At 43.1% G+C, this 14,793-nt stretch overlaps 1 protein-coding gene across 4 annotated transcripts in view; it reads right to left on the reverse strand.

The window, feature by feature from the left end:
* The window catches only part of LOC134359795 (disabled homolog 2-interacting protein-like), a 609,971-nt gene extending 595,533 nt beyond the window's left edge, over positions 1–14,438 (reverse strand). For 2 of the 4 annotated variants that reach the window (XM_063073440.1, XM_063073442.1), the window contains exon 1: positions 14,256–14,438. In XM_063073440.1, the coding sequence (XP_062929510.1) occupies positions 14,256–14,331 (76 nt within the window). In that variant the 5' untranslated portion in view covers positions 14,332–14,438. Of the gene's footprint in view, positions 1–13,774; positions 13,793–14,255 lie in introns of those variants that run through there. The other 2 variants (XM_063073438.1, XM_063073441.1) reach the window with 2 other exon arrangements.
* Between the last annotated feature and the right edge of the window lie 355 nt (positions 14,439–14,793).

Raw genomic sequence — 14,793 nt, forward strand, 5'->3', positions numbered from 1 at the left:
CCGTGTAAGCAGAACAAGTGCTACACATGCCCTTACACTTCCTCCCTTACCACCATTCAGGGCCCCAAACAGTCCTTCCGGGTGAGGCAACACTTCACCTGTGAGTCAGCTGGGGTGATATACTGCGTCCGGTGCTCCCGATGTGGCCTTTTATATATTGGCGAGATCCGACGCAGACTGGGAGACCGCTTTGCTGAACACCTACGCTCTGTCTGCCAGAGAAAGCAGGATCTCCCAGTGGTCACACATTTTAATTCCACATCCCATTCCCATTCTGACATGTCTATCCACGGCCTCCTCTACTGTAAAGATGAAGCCACACTCAGGTTGGAGGAACAACACCTTATATTCCGTCCTCCAACCTGATGGCATGAACATCAACTTCTCTAACTTCCGCTAATGCCCCACCTCCCCCTCGGACCCCATCTGTTACTTATTTTTATACACACATTCTTCCTTTCACTCTCCTTTTTCTCCCTCTGTCCCTCTGAATATACCCCTTGCCCATCCTCTGGGTTCCCCCCCCACCTTGTCTTTCTTCCCAGACCTCCTGTCCCATGATCCTCTCGTATCCCTTTTGCCTATCACCTGTCCAGCTCTTGGCTCCATCCCTCCCTCTCCTGTCTTCTCCTATCATTTTGGATCTCCCCCTCCCCCTCCAACTTTCATATCCCTTACTCACTCTTCCTTCAGTTAGTCCTGACGAAGGGTCTCGGCCTGAAACGTCGACTGCACCTCTTCCTAGAGATGCTGCCTGGCCTGCTGCGTTCACCAGCAACTTTGATGTGTGTAGCCTGTCTGGTACCTGGATTTAGGACATCTCATCTGACCTGTAAAGGAATTTGAGTGCAAGGGAAGACCCAGTTGCCGTGGTCCAAGTGGGTACCAATGATGTAGATAGAATGAAAAAAAGAGGTTTTGTTGGAGAATCTGAGCAGCTAGGGATTAAATTAAAAAGCAAAGCAAACGAAAGGTAATCTAGATTTTTACCTGAGCAATGTGTAAATTAGCACAGGGTCAAAAAGATTACAGTTAAATGCATAGCACAAAGATTGGTGTGGGAGAAGTGGGCAGTGCTGACGAAAGAAAGAGTGTCCCAATGGGATGAGCTCCACCTGAACTAGATTGGGACCATGGATCTGGCAAATAACGTAACTGGGGCTCAGGATAGGGTTTTAAACTAAAGAGTAGGGAGGGTGGATTCAACAGGTTGGAAAAGTATGGATAAAATAAAAAGGCAGAAGAGTGCAGAAGAGGTTCCTGAGGTCTGTGGAATGAAAAACACAGTGTTTGGAAAAGGATAAGACTTTAATTTCCAGCAATATGGAGACAAGTGGAAGAGAGAGATAGTGAATACAGGACTGAAGGCATTATATTTGAATGCCCACAGTATATGAAACAAGGTGGATAAGCTTGTGATGCAGTTAGAAATTGGCAGGTACAATATTGTGGCAGATTTCTTACTCAATGTTAGCAATATCAAGGAACTGATTATTAGCTTTACAAGGAGGAAACTACAGGTTTATGAGCCAGTCATCAAAGGATCACAGGTGGAGATGGTCAGCAACTTTAAATTCCTCAGTGTTATTATTTTGGAAGACCTGTCCTGGGACCAGCACATAAATTTAATTATGGCAGCACCTCTACTTCCTTGGGAGATTTCAAAGATTCAGCATGACATTTAAAACTCCAGCGACAAACATCTACAGATGTGTAGTGAAGAGTATATTCACTGGCTGCATCACAGTCTGGTATGGAGACACCAATGCCCTCGAAAGGAAAATCCTACAAAAAGTAGGAAATACAGGCCAGGCCATCACAGGTAAAGTTCTCCCCACCATTATGCATATTTACAGGAAGCATTGTCACAGGAAAGCACCATTCATCATCAGGGACCTCTACCACCCAGGACATGCTTGCTTCTCACTGCTGCCATCAGGAAGAGCTACAGGAGCCTCAGGACTCACACCACCAGATTCAGGAACGGTTATTACCCCTCATCAGGCTCCTGAACCAAAGGGGAAAACATCACTCAACTTCACTTGTCCTGTCATTGAAGTGTTCTCACTACCTATGGACTCACTTTCAAGGACTCATTTCACATACTTGATATTTATTGTTTATTTATTTATTAGTTCTTTCTTTTTGTGTTTGCATAGTTTGTCGTCTTTTGCACACTGGCCCAATGCCCAACTTAGTGTGGTATTTTATTGATTCTATTACGAATCTATTGAGTATGCCTGCAAGAAAATGAATCTCAGGGTTGTACATGGTAACATGTGTACTTTGATAGTAAACTTACTTTGAATTATAGCTAAAAGCTCAGACCTGGGAGCGAAACATTCAAAGATACACTTTCTATCAAAAAGACAGCCAGATGGGTAGGGGGCTGGGATGGCTCGCTTGGTAAAAATAATTAAATTAAATCCTTAGCCAGTGACATACGATCAGAATATGTAGAATCCTTGGTTAGAGTTAAGAAAATGGAAGAGTTAAAAACTTACTGATGGGAGTTCTATACAGGCCTCTGAATAGTTGCCAGGATGTGGAGGACAAATTGCAATAGAAAATAGAAAAGGTATGTAAGAAAGAGAATGTTATGGCAGTCACAGGAGATTGAAATATGCAGGTAGACTGAAGAGAGGGAGAAAAAAAAAAGGCTGGCAGTGGATCCCAGGAGAAGAAATTTATAGAATAGCTATCAGATGGTTTTTTTGGAACAGCTTGTCAAGTCCACTAGGGAAAAGGCAAATCTGGTTTTGGTGTTGTGTATTTTGCAACAGTCTTCACTTGTGCAACATGCCAGAAATTTGAGAGTCGGGGCGGACACAGGTGTACTTGCTATTACTAAGGTGCTTCGGAGGCAGAAAAGTTTGAAGGTGGATAAATCACATAGACCAGATGGAGCACACCTCAGTGTTCTGGAAGACATATCTGAAGTGATTGAGGAGGCATTAGCAATGATCTTTTAAGAATCACTAGAGTCAAGAATGCTTCAATAAAACTTGGGGTGGGGGGGGGAAGGAAAATCACAGGTGTCACTCCACTCCAAGTAGGAGGGGAGGCAAAAGATAGAAAAATAGAACCATAGAAACTACAGCACAGAAACAGGCCCTTTGGCCCTTCTTGGCTGTGCCGAACCATTTTCTGCCTAGTCCCACTGACCTGCACACGGACCATATCCCTCCATACACCTCCCATCCATGTATCTGTCCAATTTATTCTTAAATGTTAAAAAAGAACCCGCATTTACCACCTCGTCTAGCAGCTCATTCCATACTCCCACCACTCTCTGTGTGAAGAAACCCCCCCTAATGTTCCCTTTAAACTTTCCCCCCCCCTCACCCTTAACCCATGTCCTCTGGTTTTTTTTCTCCCCTTGCCTCAGTGGAAAAAGCCTGCTTGCATTCACTCTATCTATACCCATCATAATTTTATATACCTCTATCAAATCTCCCCTCATTCTTCTACGCTCCAGGGAATAAAGTCCTAACCTATTCAACCTTTCTCTGTAACTGAGTTTCTCAAGTCCCGGCAACATCCTTGTAAACCTTCTCTGCACTCTTTCAACCTTATTTATATCCTTCCTGTAATTTGGTGACCAAAACTGAACACAATACTCCAGATTCGGCCTCACCAATGCCTTATACAACCTCATCATAACATTCCAGCTCTTATACTCAATACTTTGATTAATAAAGGCCAATGTACCAAAAGCTCTCTTTACGACCCTATCTACCTGTGATGACACTTTTAGGGAATTTTGTATCTGTATTCCCAGATCCCTCTGTTCCACTGCACTCCTCAGTGCCTTACCATTAACCCTGTATGTTCTACGTTGGTTTGTCCTTCCAACGTGCAATACCTCACACTTGTCAGTATTAAACTCCATCTGCCATTTTTCAGCCCATTTTTACAGCTGGTCCAAGTCCCTCTGCAGGCTCTGAAAACCTTCCTCACTGTCTACTACACCTCCAATCTTTGTATCATCAGCAAACTTGCTGATCCAATTTACCACATTATCATCCAGATCATTGATATAGATGACAAATAACAATGGACCCAGCACTGATCCCTGTGGCACACCACTAGTCACAGGCCTCCACTCAGAGAAGCAATTCTCTACCACCACTCTCTGGCTTCTTCCATCGAGCCAATGTCTAATCCAATTTACCACCTCTCCATGTATACCTAGCCACTGAATTTTCCTAACTAACCTCCCATGCGGGACCTTGTCAAAGGCCTTACTGAAATCCATGTAGACAATATCCACTGCCTTCCCTTCATCCACTTTCCTGGTAACCTCCTCGAAAAACTCCAACAGATTGGTCAAACATGACCTACCACGCACAAAGCCATTTTGACTCTCCCTAATAAGCCCCTGTCTATCCAAATGCTTGTAGATTCTGTCTAAATTTAGGCTGGTTAGCCTGAACTCAGTGTTAAGATTTTAGAGTCCATTATTAAGGGTGAGGTTTCAATATACTTGGAAGTACATGATAAAATAAACAGAAGTCAGCATGCTTTCCTTGTCTGACAAATCTGTTGGAATTCTTGAAAGAAACAGGATAGACAAATAAGTGGACATGGTGTTTTCTTGTATTTTCAGAAGGCCTTTTACAAGGTGCTGCATACAAGGCTACTAAACAAGATAAGACCCCATATATTACAGGAAATATACGAGTAAGGACAGAAGACTGGCTGACTGGCAGAAAGCAAACAGTAGAAATAAAGGGGGCCTTTCTGATTGGCTGCCAGTACTAGCAGTGCTCCGCAGGGGTCAGTATTAGACCTGCTACTTTTTATGTTATGCTAATGACCCAGAATACAGAATTGATGGCTTTGTGGCCAAGTTTGTGGATGATACAAAGTTAGGTGGAGGGTGTAGGTAGTGTTGTGGAAGCAATGAGTCTGCAGAAAGACTTGGACAAGTGGGGAGACTGAACAAAGAAGCAGCAGGTGGTGTACAGCATTGGGAAGAATATGAATACTGAGAGATTTTTGTTAAATTGGAGGTGAAAAGGAACTTGGAAGTCCTAGTGCAGGATTCCCTAAAGCAGGGGTTCCAACCTGGGATCTTGCTTAAAGATGTTGGTCCATGGCATAAAACAGGTAGGGAATCCCTACCCTAAAGGTTCACTTGCAGGTTCAGTTGGCAGTAAGAAAGATAAAAATGAAGTGTTCGCATTCATCTTGAGAGGACTAGAATATAAAGGCAAGGGTATAATGCTAACACGAGGAATTCTGCAGATGCTGGAAATTCAAGCAACACACATCAAAGTTGCTGGTGAATGCAGCAGGCCAGGCAGCATCTCTAGGAAGAGGTACAGTCGACATTTCAGGGTTCACCAGCAACTTTGATGTGTGTTGCTTGAGGGTATAATGCTGATGTTTTAAGGCTTTCATCAGACCACCTTTGGAGTATTGCGCTTTTGGTTCCATACCCAAGGATGAGCTAGTGTTGGAAAGAGTTTGGAGATTTACAAAAACCCTAGAGATGAAAAGATTAACAAATGAGAAGCATTTGACACTGGGCATATATCTGCTGGAGATTAGAAGGTGGGGGTGATGGTGGGAGTGAAGATCTCACTGAAATCTACTAAATATTGAAAGGCCTGCGAAGGGTGGGCATGGGAGATTGTTCCCAGTAGTGGGAGAGTTCAGGATCAGAGGGCACAGCCTCAGAATAAAAGGATCTCACTTTAGATGAGGAATTTCTTTACCCAGAAAGTAGTAAGCCTGGAATTCATTGCCACAGACAGTCGTGGAGGATAAGTTATTAGGTATACAATATTATGATTAGTAAGAGTGTCAAAGATTATGGCGAAAAAGATAAGAGAATGGGTTGACAGCAGGAATACAACCAGCCAAATGGCAGAGCAAATTCAATAGGCTAAATGGCCCAATTCTGCTCCTGTCATAGTCACTCCAGAACCCAAAATTGCACTTTGAACCCTCTAGCAATGGCCGTAATTCTTTAAAAAACTGCATCCTGGTCTTCCACAAAATTCCTGCTGTAGAGAACAAAAATGAAAGAATATTGTATTGTATTGTTTTCTTTTTAGCATGTGCTATAGAGGATTTTGGCTAACATTCCTTGCTGCTGAAAATGTGTCACCTACATCAGCTGGCTCCTGTAATGCAACAGCTTTGTTGCTACAGCACCCTGCAAGAATCAGCATAAAATAGCCAACATTTATTTTGTGAAGCAGACAGCAAATTATACCCCATCCCATCCTCCATCAAAATGATTGAGGAACATTCCAAATATAGCTCCCATCATTGACCCAAGCAGGTGTTCCCAACCTTTTTTACTCCATGGAGCAGTACCATTAAGCAAGGGATCTGTGGACCCCAGGATGGGAACCCCTGCCCTAGGGATTAATATTGTTATTACTTATGGCTTCATATCACAGTCTCTAACGATCACAGTTGATTGTTATGCTTTATAAATGGGTATCAAATGCTATTTTTCTTTAAATCACGAAGTACCCCATTTCCACACGAGTTACATTTTCAGAAGACATTTAATCACAAGTCAAAATATCAGCATGGTTGATCTGCAGTCAACCAACTGTTCTCAGTTGCATTCAGAATAATGGTAACATCACTGCACTGTGAAGAATTCCATTTCATTATCTGACAAGATCATATGAATAACACTCTTCAATACAAATGAGTTTAACATCCATTAGAACAGAAAAAGATTCCCCATGTTAAACAACAATTTTTCAGAGCACACCGTTATAAATGATCACTCAAGAACATTTCAAACATTCCATAATTACTCCACTTAAATGTAAAATCTCCATTCCCTGGATGTGATCATCAACATCTGCATTTATTGCCCAGCTCCAGCAGGTTAATTTAAATGTAGCAAGAACATCAATGTAATAACTATAATTTAACCACTGCACCAGAAAGCCACTCAGATAAAGCAATGGTATTCTATTTTTGTTACGATTATATGTTTTTTTTTCTGTTAAATCCCAAAGTTAGTTTTTCCATATTACACAAAACTGCAGAATTCTTCACATTACATAGTACTGCAAGATGCACTGTTGGACATCTAAAATGGGAGGATGAACTATTCTGTAGGCATACTTCCAGCCACAGTTCCTGGGAGCCAGATTCTATCCTGACTTTGATGTCTGTGAGGAGTTTACACGTGCTTTCAGTGAACTAGTGAATTCCTTCTGGTTGTTCTTGATTCCTTACGTGAACCTTTGCTGGTAATTTAATTGGCTGAAAGAATCAAACAGGAGTTGATGTGCATGAGTAAGAGGGAACAATTTGCAGGGTAAGAGGGAAATAAGATGTAGGAGCACTCCATGAACTAAATAGGTTTCCACTATATTGTTGCAAATATGAGGTAAGGTTATTTGCTTAAAGCACCACAACCCATTGCTGAACCAGTTTGCCAAGCTACACAAGCAAATATTGCACATTGTTTTAATATCATTATGCATACCCAGTGCTAAGAATGACTTCATCATTCAATTAAACATCTCCACGTCTTCCCAGTCTTTGCTTTAGTGTAGAAACACAGGCTAGGTTACAAGCACCCAAAATGTACAATATTATTAAGAGTCTAATTTACATGCATTTATTCCTAGGAACAACAGACTAGTTCCTCTCTCCACTTTGTTCCTTCTCAGTTGTGTTTGATGCCATTTATTACAACACTGTGGAGGTATGGTTACCATATCAAGTAGTATGGATAAAAATCCACACTGACAAGTAGATGAAAATCAATACAAAAATCTATATAAAAAAGGAATCTAATCCCTACCCAGATATAGCTGTAAGCTTAAAGAAAACTGGGTATTTCTGGATTACCACAGTGCTTAGAATGGGCCAAATTGGTGACTCTCCAAGCAATTATTCATACCCTTTCAACTTGGGAATTTCTCTTCCCCAGCAAACACATTATTGCCAGCTTCTTCCAGTCCATCTTCTAAACTGGAGTTCATTCAAAACACCACTGCCTGCCCTGACCTTTACTTAAGCATATTCATTCATCACATGGTTCAATTTGCATTGCTAGCCATTGACTCAACAGCAAAATGCTCTTATATCAAGTTCAAGTTTATTGTTTGTTATGTACCATGTCAATGACGTAGGTGATCATAGGCTTTCCACGGCTACGATTGTTCTTGACAATTTTTTCTTCAGAAGTGGTTTGCCATTGCCTTCTTCTGAGCAGTGTCTTTACAAGATGGGTTCGCCCAGCCATTATCAATACTCTTCACAGATTGTCTGTCTGGTTGCATAATCAGGACTTGTGATATACACCAGCTGCTCATAAGACCATTCACCACCTGCTCCCATGGTTTCCTGTGACCCTGATATAGGGGGGCTAAGCAGGTGCTACACCTTGCCCAAGGGCAACCTGCAGGCTAGCGGAAAGAAGGAGAGCCTTACGCCTCCTTTGGTCAAGTCAAAGTACATTTATTATCAAGGCAAACACAAGGAAAGCTGCAGATGCTAGAAATTCAAGCAACACGCACAAAAAGTGCTGGTGAACGCAGCAGGCCAGGCAGAATCTATAGGAAGAGGTACAGTCGACGTTTCATCCTGATGAAGGGTCTCGGCCCAGAACGTCGACTGTACCTCTTCCTATAGATGCTGCCTGGCCTGCTGCATTCACCAGCATCTTTTCTGTGTGTTGCTTTATTATCAAAGTATATTTACTTAATATAACCTTGAGATTTATCCTCTTGCAGGCAGCTAAAAACAAAGAAACCCACTAGATCCATCAAAACAAAAGAAGACTGTCAAACACACAGCGCATAAAAAAAAAGAAAAATCATGCAAACAGTAAAGGTAAGCAAATGTCATTCAGAACTGAAGTTCACAAAAGTGAGTCCACACTGTGATAGTTGCAGGCCAGACACATAGTTCGGTGCAGAGATGAGTAAACCTTGCGGAGTAACAAGTTTAAGTTCAGCGCAGAGACGAGGAAGCCTCGAGAAGCAGTGATTTGAACCAGCCCATGCCTCGCCCCTGTCCCTGACACCCTGTCCTTTTCAGTCTGGCCCAGTGCTTAAATTGTCCAGACCTTGCACATCTCCATCCCTCCACCCATTACATATATTAAGCCAAATAAAACAATGTTCCTCCGGACCATGGTGCACCCACAACACATAAAACAAAATATTACCACAAATAAGTACATAAAATATCAAAGTGCATATAGTACACAGTACAGGTAAACAATACAGTAAGCAACTCAATGACCTACTGACGAGACCTCGGGGGAGGCAAGGTATTCATTAGTCTCACAGCCTGAGGGAAGATGCTGTTACCCAATCCTCTAGTTCTAATCCTGATGCTTCTGTACCTCCATACTGACAATAGGGGGCCAGAGTGATTGTAGGATGGCTAGTAGGGATCCTCAACAATGTCCTTTATATACAATAATCCCAGTAAATGTCATAAATAGGGGGGAGACCTCTGTCCGCCACAACAGACAGGATCTCCCGGTAGCCACCCACTTCAACTCTGCTTCCCATTCCCATTCGGATATGTCCATACATGCCCTTCTCTACTGCCGTGATGAGGCTAAACTGAGGTTGCAGAAGCAACACCTCACATACCGTCTAGGTAGTCCCCAGCCCCTTGGTATAAACATAGAATTCTCCAACTTCCAGTAATTCCCTCCCCCTCCCTTCCCCTATCCCTATTTCACTCTGCCCCCTCTACCAGCTGCCTATCTCCTCCCTCATGGTTCCGCCTCCTTCTACTACCCATTGTGTTTTCCCCTATTCCTTCTTCACCTTTCCTGCCTATCCCCTCCCTGCTTCCCCTCCCTCACCCCTTTATCTTTCCTCTTACTGGTTTTTCACCTGGAACCTACCAGCCTTCTCCTTCCCACCCTCCCCCGAACTTCTTTATAGGGCCTCTGCCCCTTCCCTCTTCAGTCCTGACAAAGAGTTCCAGCCCGAAACATTGACTGATCGTTTCCACGGATGCTGCCCGACCTGCTGAGTTCCTCCAGCATGTTGTGAGCGATTGGTGATCTCTTTGACTGTTTTTACTATTGGTCTTGTGGTCAGATGCCTTGCAACTTCCATACCACACAAAGATGCAGTAAAACAGGGCATTCTGTTGGTGCTTCTCTAGAAAGCTGTTAGAATGGGGGGGAGAATGGGGAGCCTTGCACACTTTAGTCTCCTCAGAAAGTGTACACACTGCTGCAGCTTTTCATCCAGTGAGGTAGTGTTTGGGTCTCAGTTAGATCGTCCATTATGTGTATACCAAGGAACTTTGGGCTCTTCACCAGAACTATCGATGTGCAAAAGAGTGGTCAACCTGTGCCTTCCTGAAGTTCACAATCATCTGTCTTGTCCATGTTAAGACTCAGGTTGTTGTTCTCAAACCACTTGTCAAGCCTCTCTACCTCTTCTCTGCATGCTGACTCATCATTGTTGCTGGCGAGGCCAAGCACTGTCATATCATCACCAAACTTGATGACACGATTTGAGCTGGATCTGGTAAGTCATCATCAGCAAGCCTGAGCACACAGCCTCAGGAGCACCAGCGGTCAACGCAATGAAGCTTGAGATGTTACTACCAACTCAGACTGACTGAAGTCTTTCCATCAAGAAGTTCAAGATCTAGTTATAGAGAGCAGTGTTGAGTCCAAACAAGAACAGTTCTGTAAATTCAGTGTTACCCCTCCCCATTTCCATATTCTCCTCCACCTCTATAAATAGTCACTGATGCCAGCTCTCTTCCTATAGTAACTTGAAGATTTAAAATCACCCCCCCCCCCACTGGTGGCAATGCCATCAATGTTAAAGATCCCAAGACCTGGGGATTCCCTCTAAAAGTTGTTGTATTCCTAACTACCCTAATAACTGATTATGAAGATTGCAACAAATTTGGTTGGACAAAACTTCCATGAATTACCTTGGATTTATTACAATACATGACAAATAGCTTCTAAACTAGTTGTAGAAAATTGAATTGGGCTTCACTGCTCTTACCCTCAGCCATCATTTTCATTATGCTTATCACTCAATTGGCATCTCCATACCAGACAGACACTTAGAATGCTCTCCACAGTACATCGGTAGAAATTCATAAGTGTCTTTGGTGAAATACCAAATCGCCTCAAACTTTTAATGAAATCTACCTGCTGGCATGCCTACTTTGTAGTTACATCAATATGTGAGGCCCAGGATAAATCTTCAGCGATGTTAACAACCAGGAACTTTTCACCTTTTCCACTACAGACCTCTTGATGAGAACTGGTGTGTGTTCTCCCCACTTCCCCTTCCTAAAGTCCACCATCAATTCCTTGGTCTTACTGACCAAGTGCAAGGTTGTTGCAACACCACTGATCTATCTCACTCGTGTGTACCTTCTCACAATATCTACAATTGTACTATCTGCAAGGGTATGCAGATCAATGATTACAGTATCTTGTTACAAGTTGGCTGTTCATTCATTGGGAGGAACATTCTGTCCAGTTAATCAATGTTCTAACAAAGGAACAGGTTTGTTGATAGCAAGGCAGCGGGAGAAGTCCAATGCAGTTAAATATTACCAGTCTGATCTTTTCTTTCCCCAGTGAAGTGATCCCAAGTTTGTCAGCAGTGCTATCAAATGAACCCTTTGGTTGGCAGTTTGGTTTCCATTAGGTGACTCAGCTCAAGGTTTGGTGTAAACATGTAAACTAAAATTCTGAGACAAGACAAGAGTAATTAATCATTTTTGACAGCATCTGGCCAAGAATGACAACATAGAAAAATAAGTGGAAATTAAGGAGGAAAGTTTCTACTTGAAGTAATTTCTAGCAAAGTGGAATACAATGTCCTAGCTTCAATAAACATTCCTTCATTACGCGAAATTGAATTGATAAATGCCGAGTATCCACTCCCAACATGGCAATGCAGATAACAAAGTAGATTATGCCTACGTGCAAAATAGCGCAATCAATAAGACATGGGTTGACATGTAGCAAATAACACCTGTGACATTCCCAACAAATGCTGGTTAGACTTTCAATGTCAAAACGTTAGCCATCAACATGTTGGAAGTCATCACCAAGCAGAAACTAAATTGGACCAGTTAATATTAATAGTGCATCCAAGAAGCAGGCTGAAGTTTATGTTCTCCAGCAAGTGATACATTCTACTCTTTCAACATCAACATTGCATTTCTGGAGTACTGCAGGATTAAGCAGAGTAAATCAAGCAATTCTGCATCTTCTATAACAAAACCCATTTTCTGGCACCCCTTCCATCAATTAAAATATCCACTCCTTTGGGAAGTAACACATCTGCCACAAATATGCCAGACACTAACCTTCCCCAGATCAGAAATATTCAAGCCTGTTACATTTGTACAGGCAGTTATAAATCAGGATGTGATCATTTGACTGAGAAGTACAGGCGCTACTTCTTGCAGAGGGTGGCAGATCTCTGAAATTCTCTACCATAAAAGGTTAGCTAGACCATTGGAGATATTTAAAGAGGAAGCAGATATTCTTTGATAGATCAGAGAATTGAGGGCTATGGGGAACTGACACAGTACAGGAGAGGTGGCCTGGGTATATAGCCCATAGCCATATTGAACATCAGGGCAGGTTGAACAGCTGAGTTGCTTCCTTGTGCTCTTATTTTCCTACATTTACAACAGAAAATCTAACCATCATCCTCCTGACAATAAATGACATTACTGTCACTATGTCTCACCCAATGGTCTCTAACTCAACTAAACCAGCCACATTAATGCAACCCACAATCTGGCACCCTAAAGGCTTTGCACCATGTACAAGGCACAAGTCTGGATGAGTGTTGCTCAAATTCAAGTTCAACAAAATCCTGAGCAAAGCAGACCTAAAACTGGCAGCTCATTCACCATCCTAAACATGCACTCTGTATAGCAATGGTGCTACCTTACAAATACTACTTTCCTAGGCTATTCTAACAAAACCTCCAAACCCCACAGCTCTAATATCAAGACAAAAGCAGCAGATGCAAGGGAACATCAGCAATGCAGGCACCTGAAAGTTACAAGCCATCCCAAATGGGAAATACATTACCAGTTCTTCATTGTCACTAGGTCCAAATCCCTGAATTCCCAACCCATCAGGCAACGGCTGGATATTCATTGGGCCTTTGACATTGCGGAAGTTTCAAAGTAAGTATGAATGTGCCAGAGATACCCAGACGTATGCCCCACATGTTTGCAATCCCTCACTTGTATGGCTCACATCAACTCAGCACTTCAGTACCCAGACTACCACAGAATCAAACACGTACACCAACACACAAATGGCTCCATTAACACATATGCAGATCAGCTTTATTTGCCACCAACACAGTCAGAGGATGTGCTGGGGGTTGGGGGGGTTGCCTGCAAGTGTCACCATGCTTTCGGCACCAACAAGCAGAGAATTGGGAGCAATGGGAACTGACACAGAAAGGCAGAGGTGGATCACCTGTAGAAGATCATGCTCTCTATACTTTCTGGAAGTTAATAAATTGCCTATAACCGCACTTGAACTTCATGTTTACATAAGCGTTTTTCAGCTTATGCACTCAGGAGCACACACTCCTCATAATGCATCCGCAATTGCATTTTCACTAAGTCTACTCTGATTACTCCCTGCTCAACTCCAGACACTTTCCCTTCTTCGCATCCCTGTTGTCTTCTCTCATGCAATGTCTTCGCAATATGCAGGGACCGTTCATTTCTACCCAACTCCAGTGCATTAACTTTCTCTGTTTGGAAGCATCAGCATCCAGTTTCGCACACACACCTTGTACATGCCGTCCACGTTTCCTTGATGTCTGCAGCCCTCGCAGGCATTCACAGCCCGCACTTCCACACTTGAGCTGCCATGCACACGCCCAACAGGTGCCCTCATCTCGCGCCCAACACATCCACCCCTCGGAAAGAAAAATCAATCATCTCACAAAATGCAGTAAGTTATTCCTTGACCAAAAATAAATTCAATTTCAAGCGCAGCATACACAAGCAAGATCGCTGCTTGGGAGAGGGGGGAAAGAAGGGTGCACATTTCCAATGTGATTAATCGTTTGTTTTGAACGTACGATAATTGAGTCGCCTTGGATGGAACGATGATTGCAACCGAACTGATTCCGATCAGATGAAGGTTGGTTCAGTCACAACACCAAAACAAAAATGGGACAGGTGCACCTGCTGGCTCCCTGAAACTTTGAGGGCGATGGAAGTGATCGTCGCCGCGCGGGACTAACCGTCTTGACAGCCGGACTCACCGTATACTCGGATCCAGCCCTGGTACAAACTAGAAGCAAAGTAGAGCAACGAGTCCAGATCTATGGTCTCCTCCATCGAGTTGCCGCCGTGTCCGCCTGACCGAAACTGTCACCTCTCCTCATCACAGTCCCGCGTCGCCCGCTGAAGGTCCTCACCTTGCCCTGCCCCGCCCCGCTACCTCTCCACTACCTTTCCCTTTACAAAATAAAATCCTCGTATCTCTATATTTCTCCCCTCTCCCAAAATCCAACTTTCATTTACAGCTCATCTAGCCAAAGTCAGCGCCTTTTATTCAATTCGAATTAAATCACCTGGCTCCGAGCTCGCTCTCCGCCCGCCTTCGCGCTCAATGCTCAGTGGAGGACGCGCGTTGATTGACGGCGTAAGTACCCATTCAACAAAGGAATGGGATTTGATAGACAGACATATTATCCACTTATCTGTTAATATAAGAACTGATCGGCAGGACTAGTGACCACACAGGAATCCTCTAAAGTGGGCGGTTGTTCCAGACAGAAGCTGAAGAACCATTTGCGA

The sequence above is a fragment of the Mobula hypostoma genome, chromosome 21 (genome assembly GCF_963921235.1).
Source record: "Mobula hypostoma chromosome 21, sMobHyp1.1, whole genome shotgun sequence".
NCBI lineage: Eukaryota > Metazoa > Chordata > Chondrichthyes > Myliobatiformes > Myliobatidae > Mobula > Mobula hypostoma.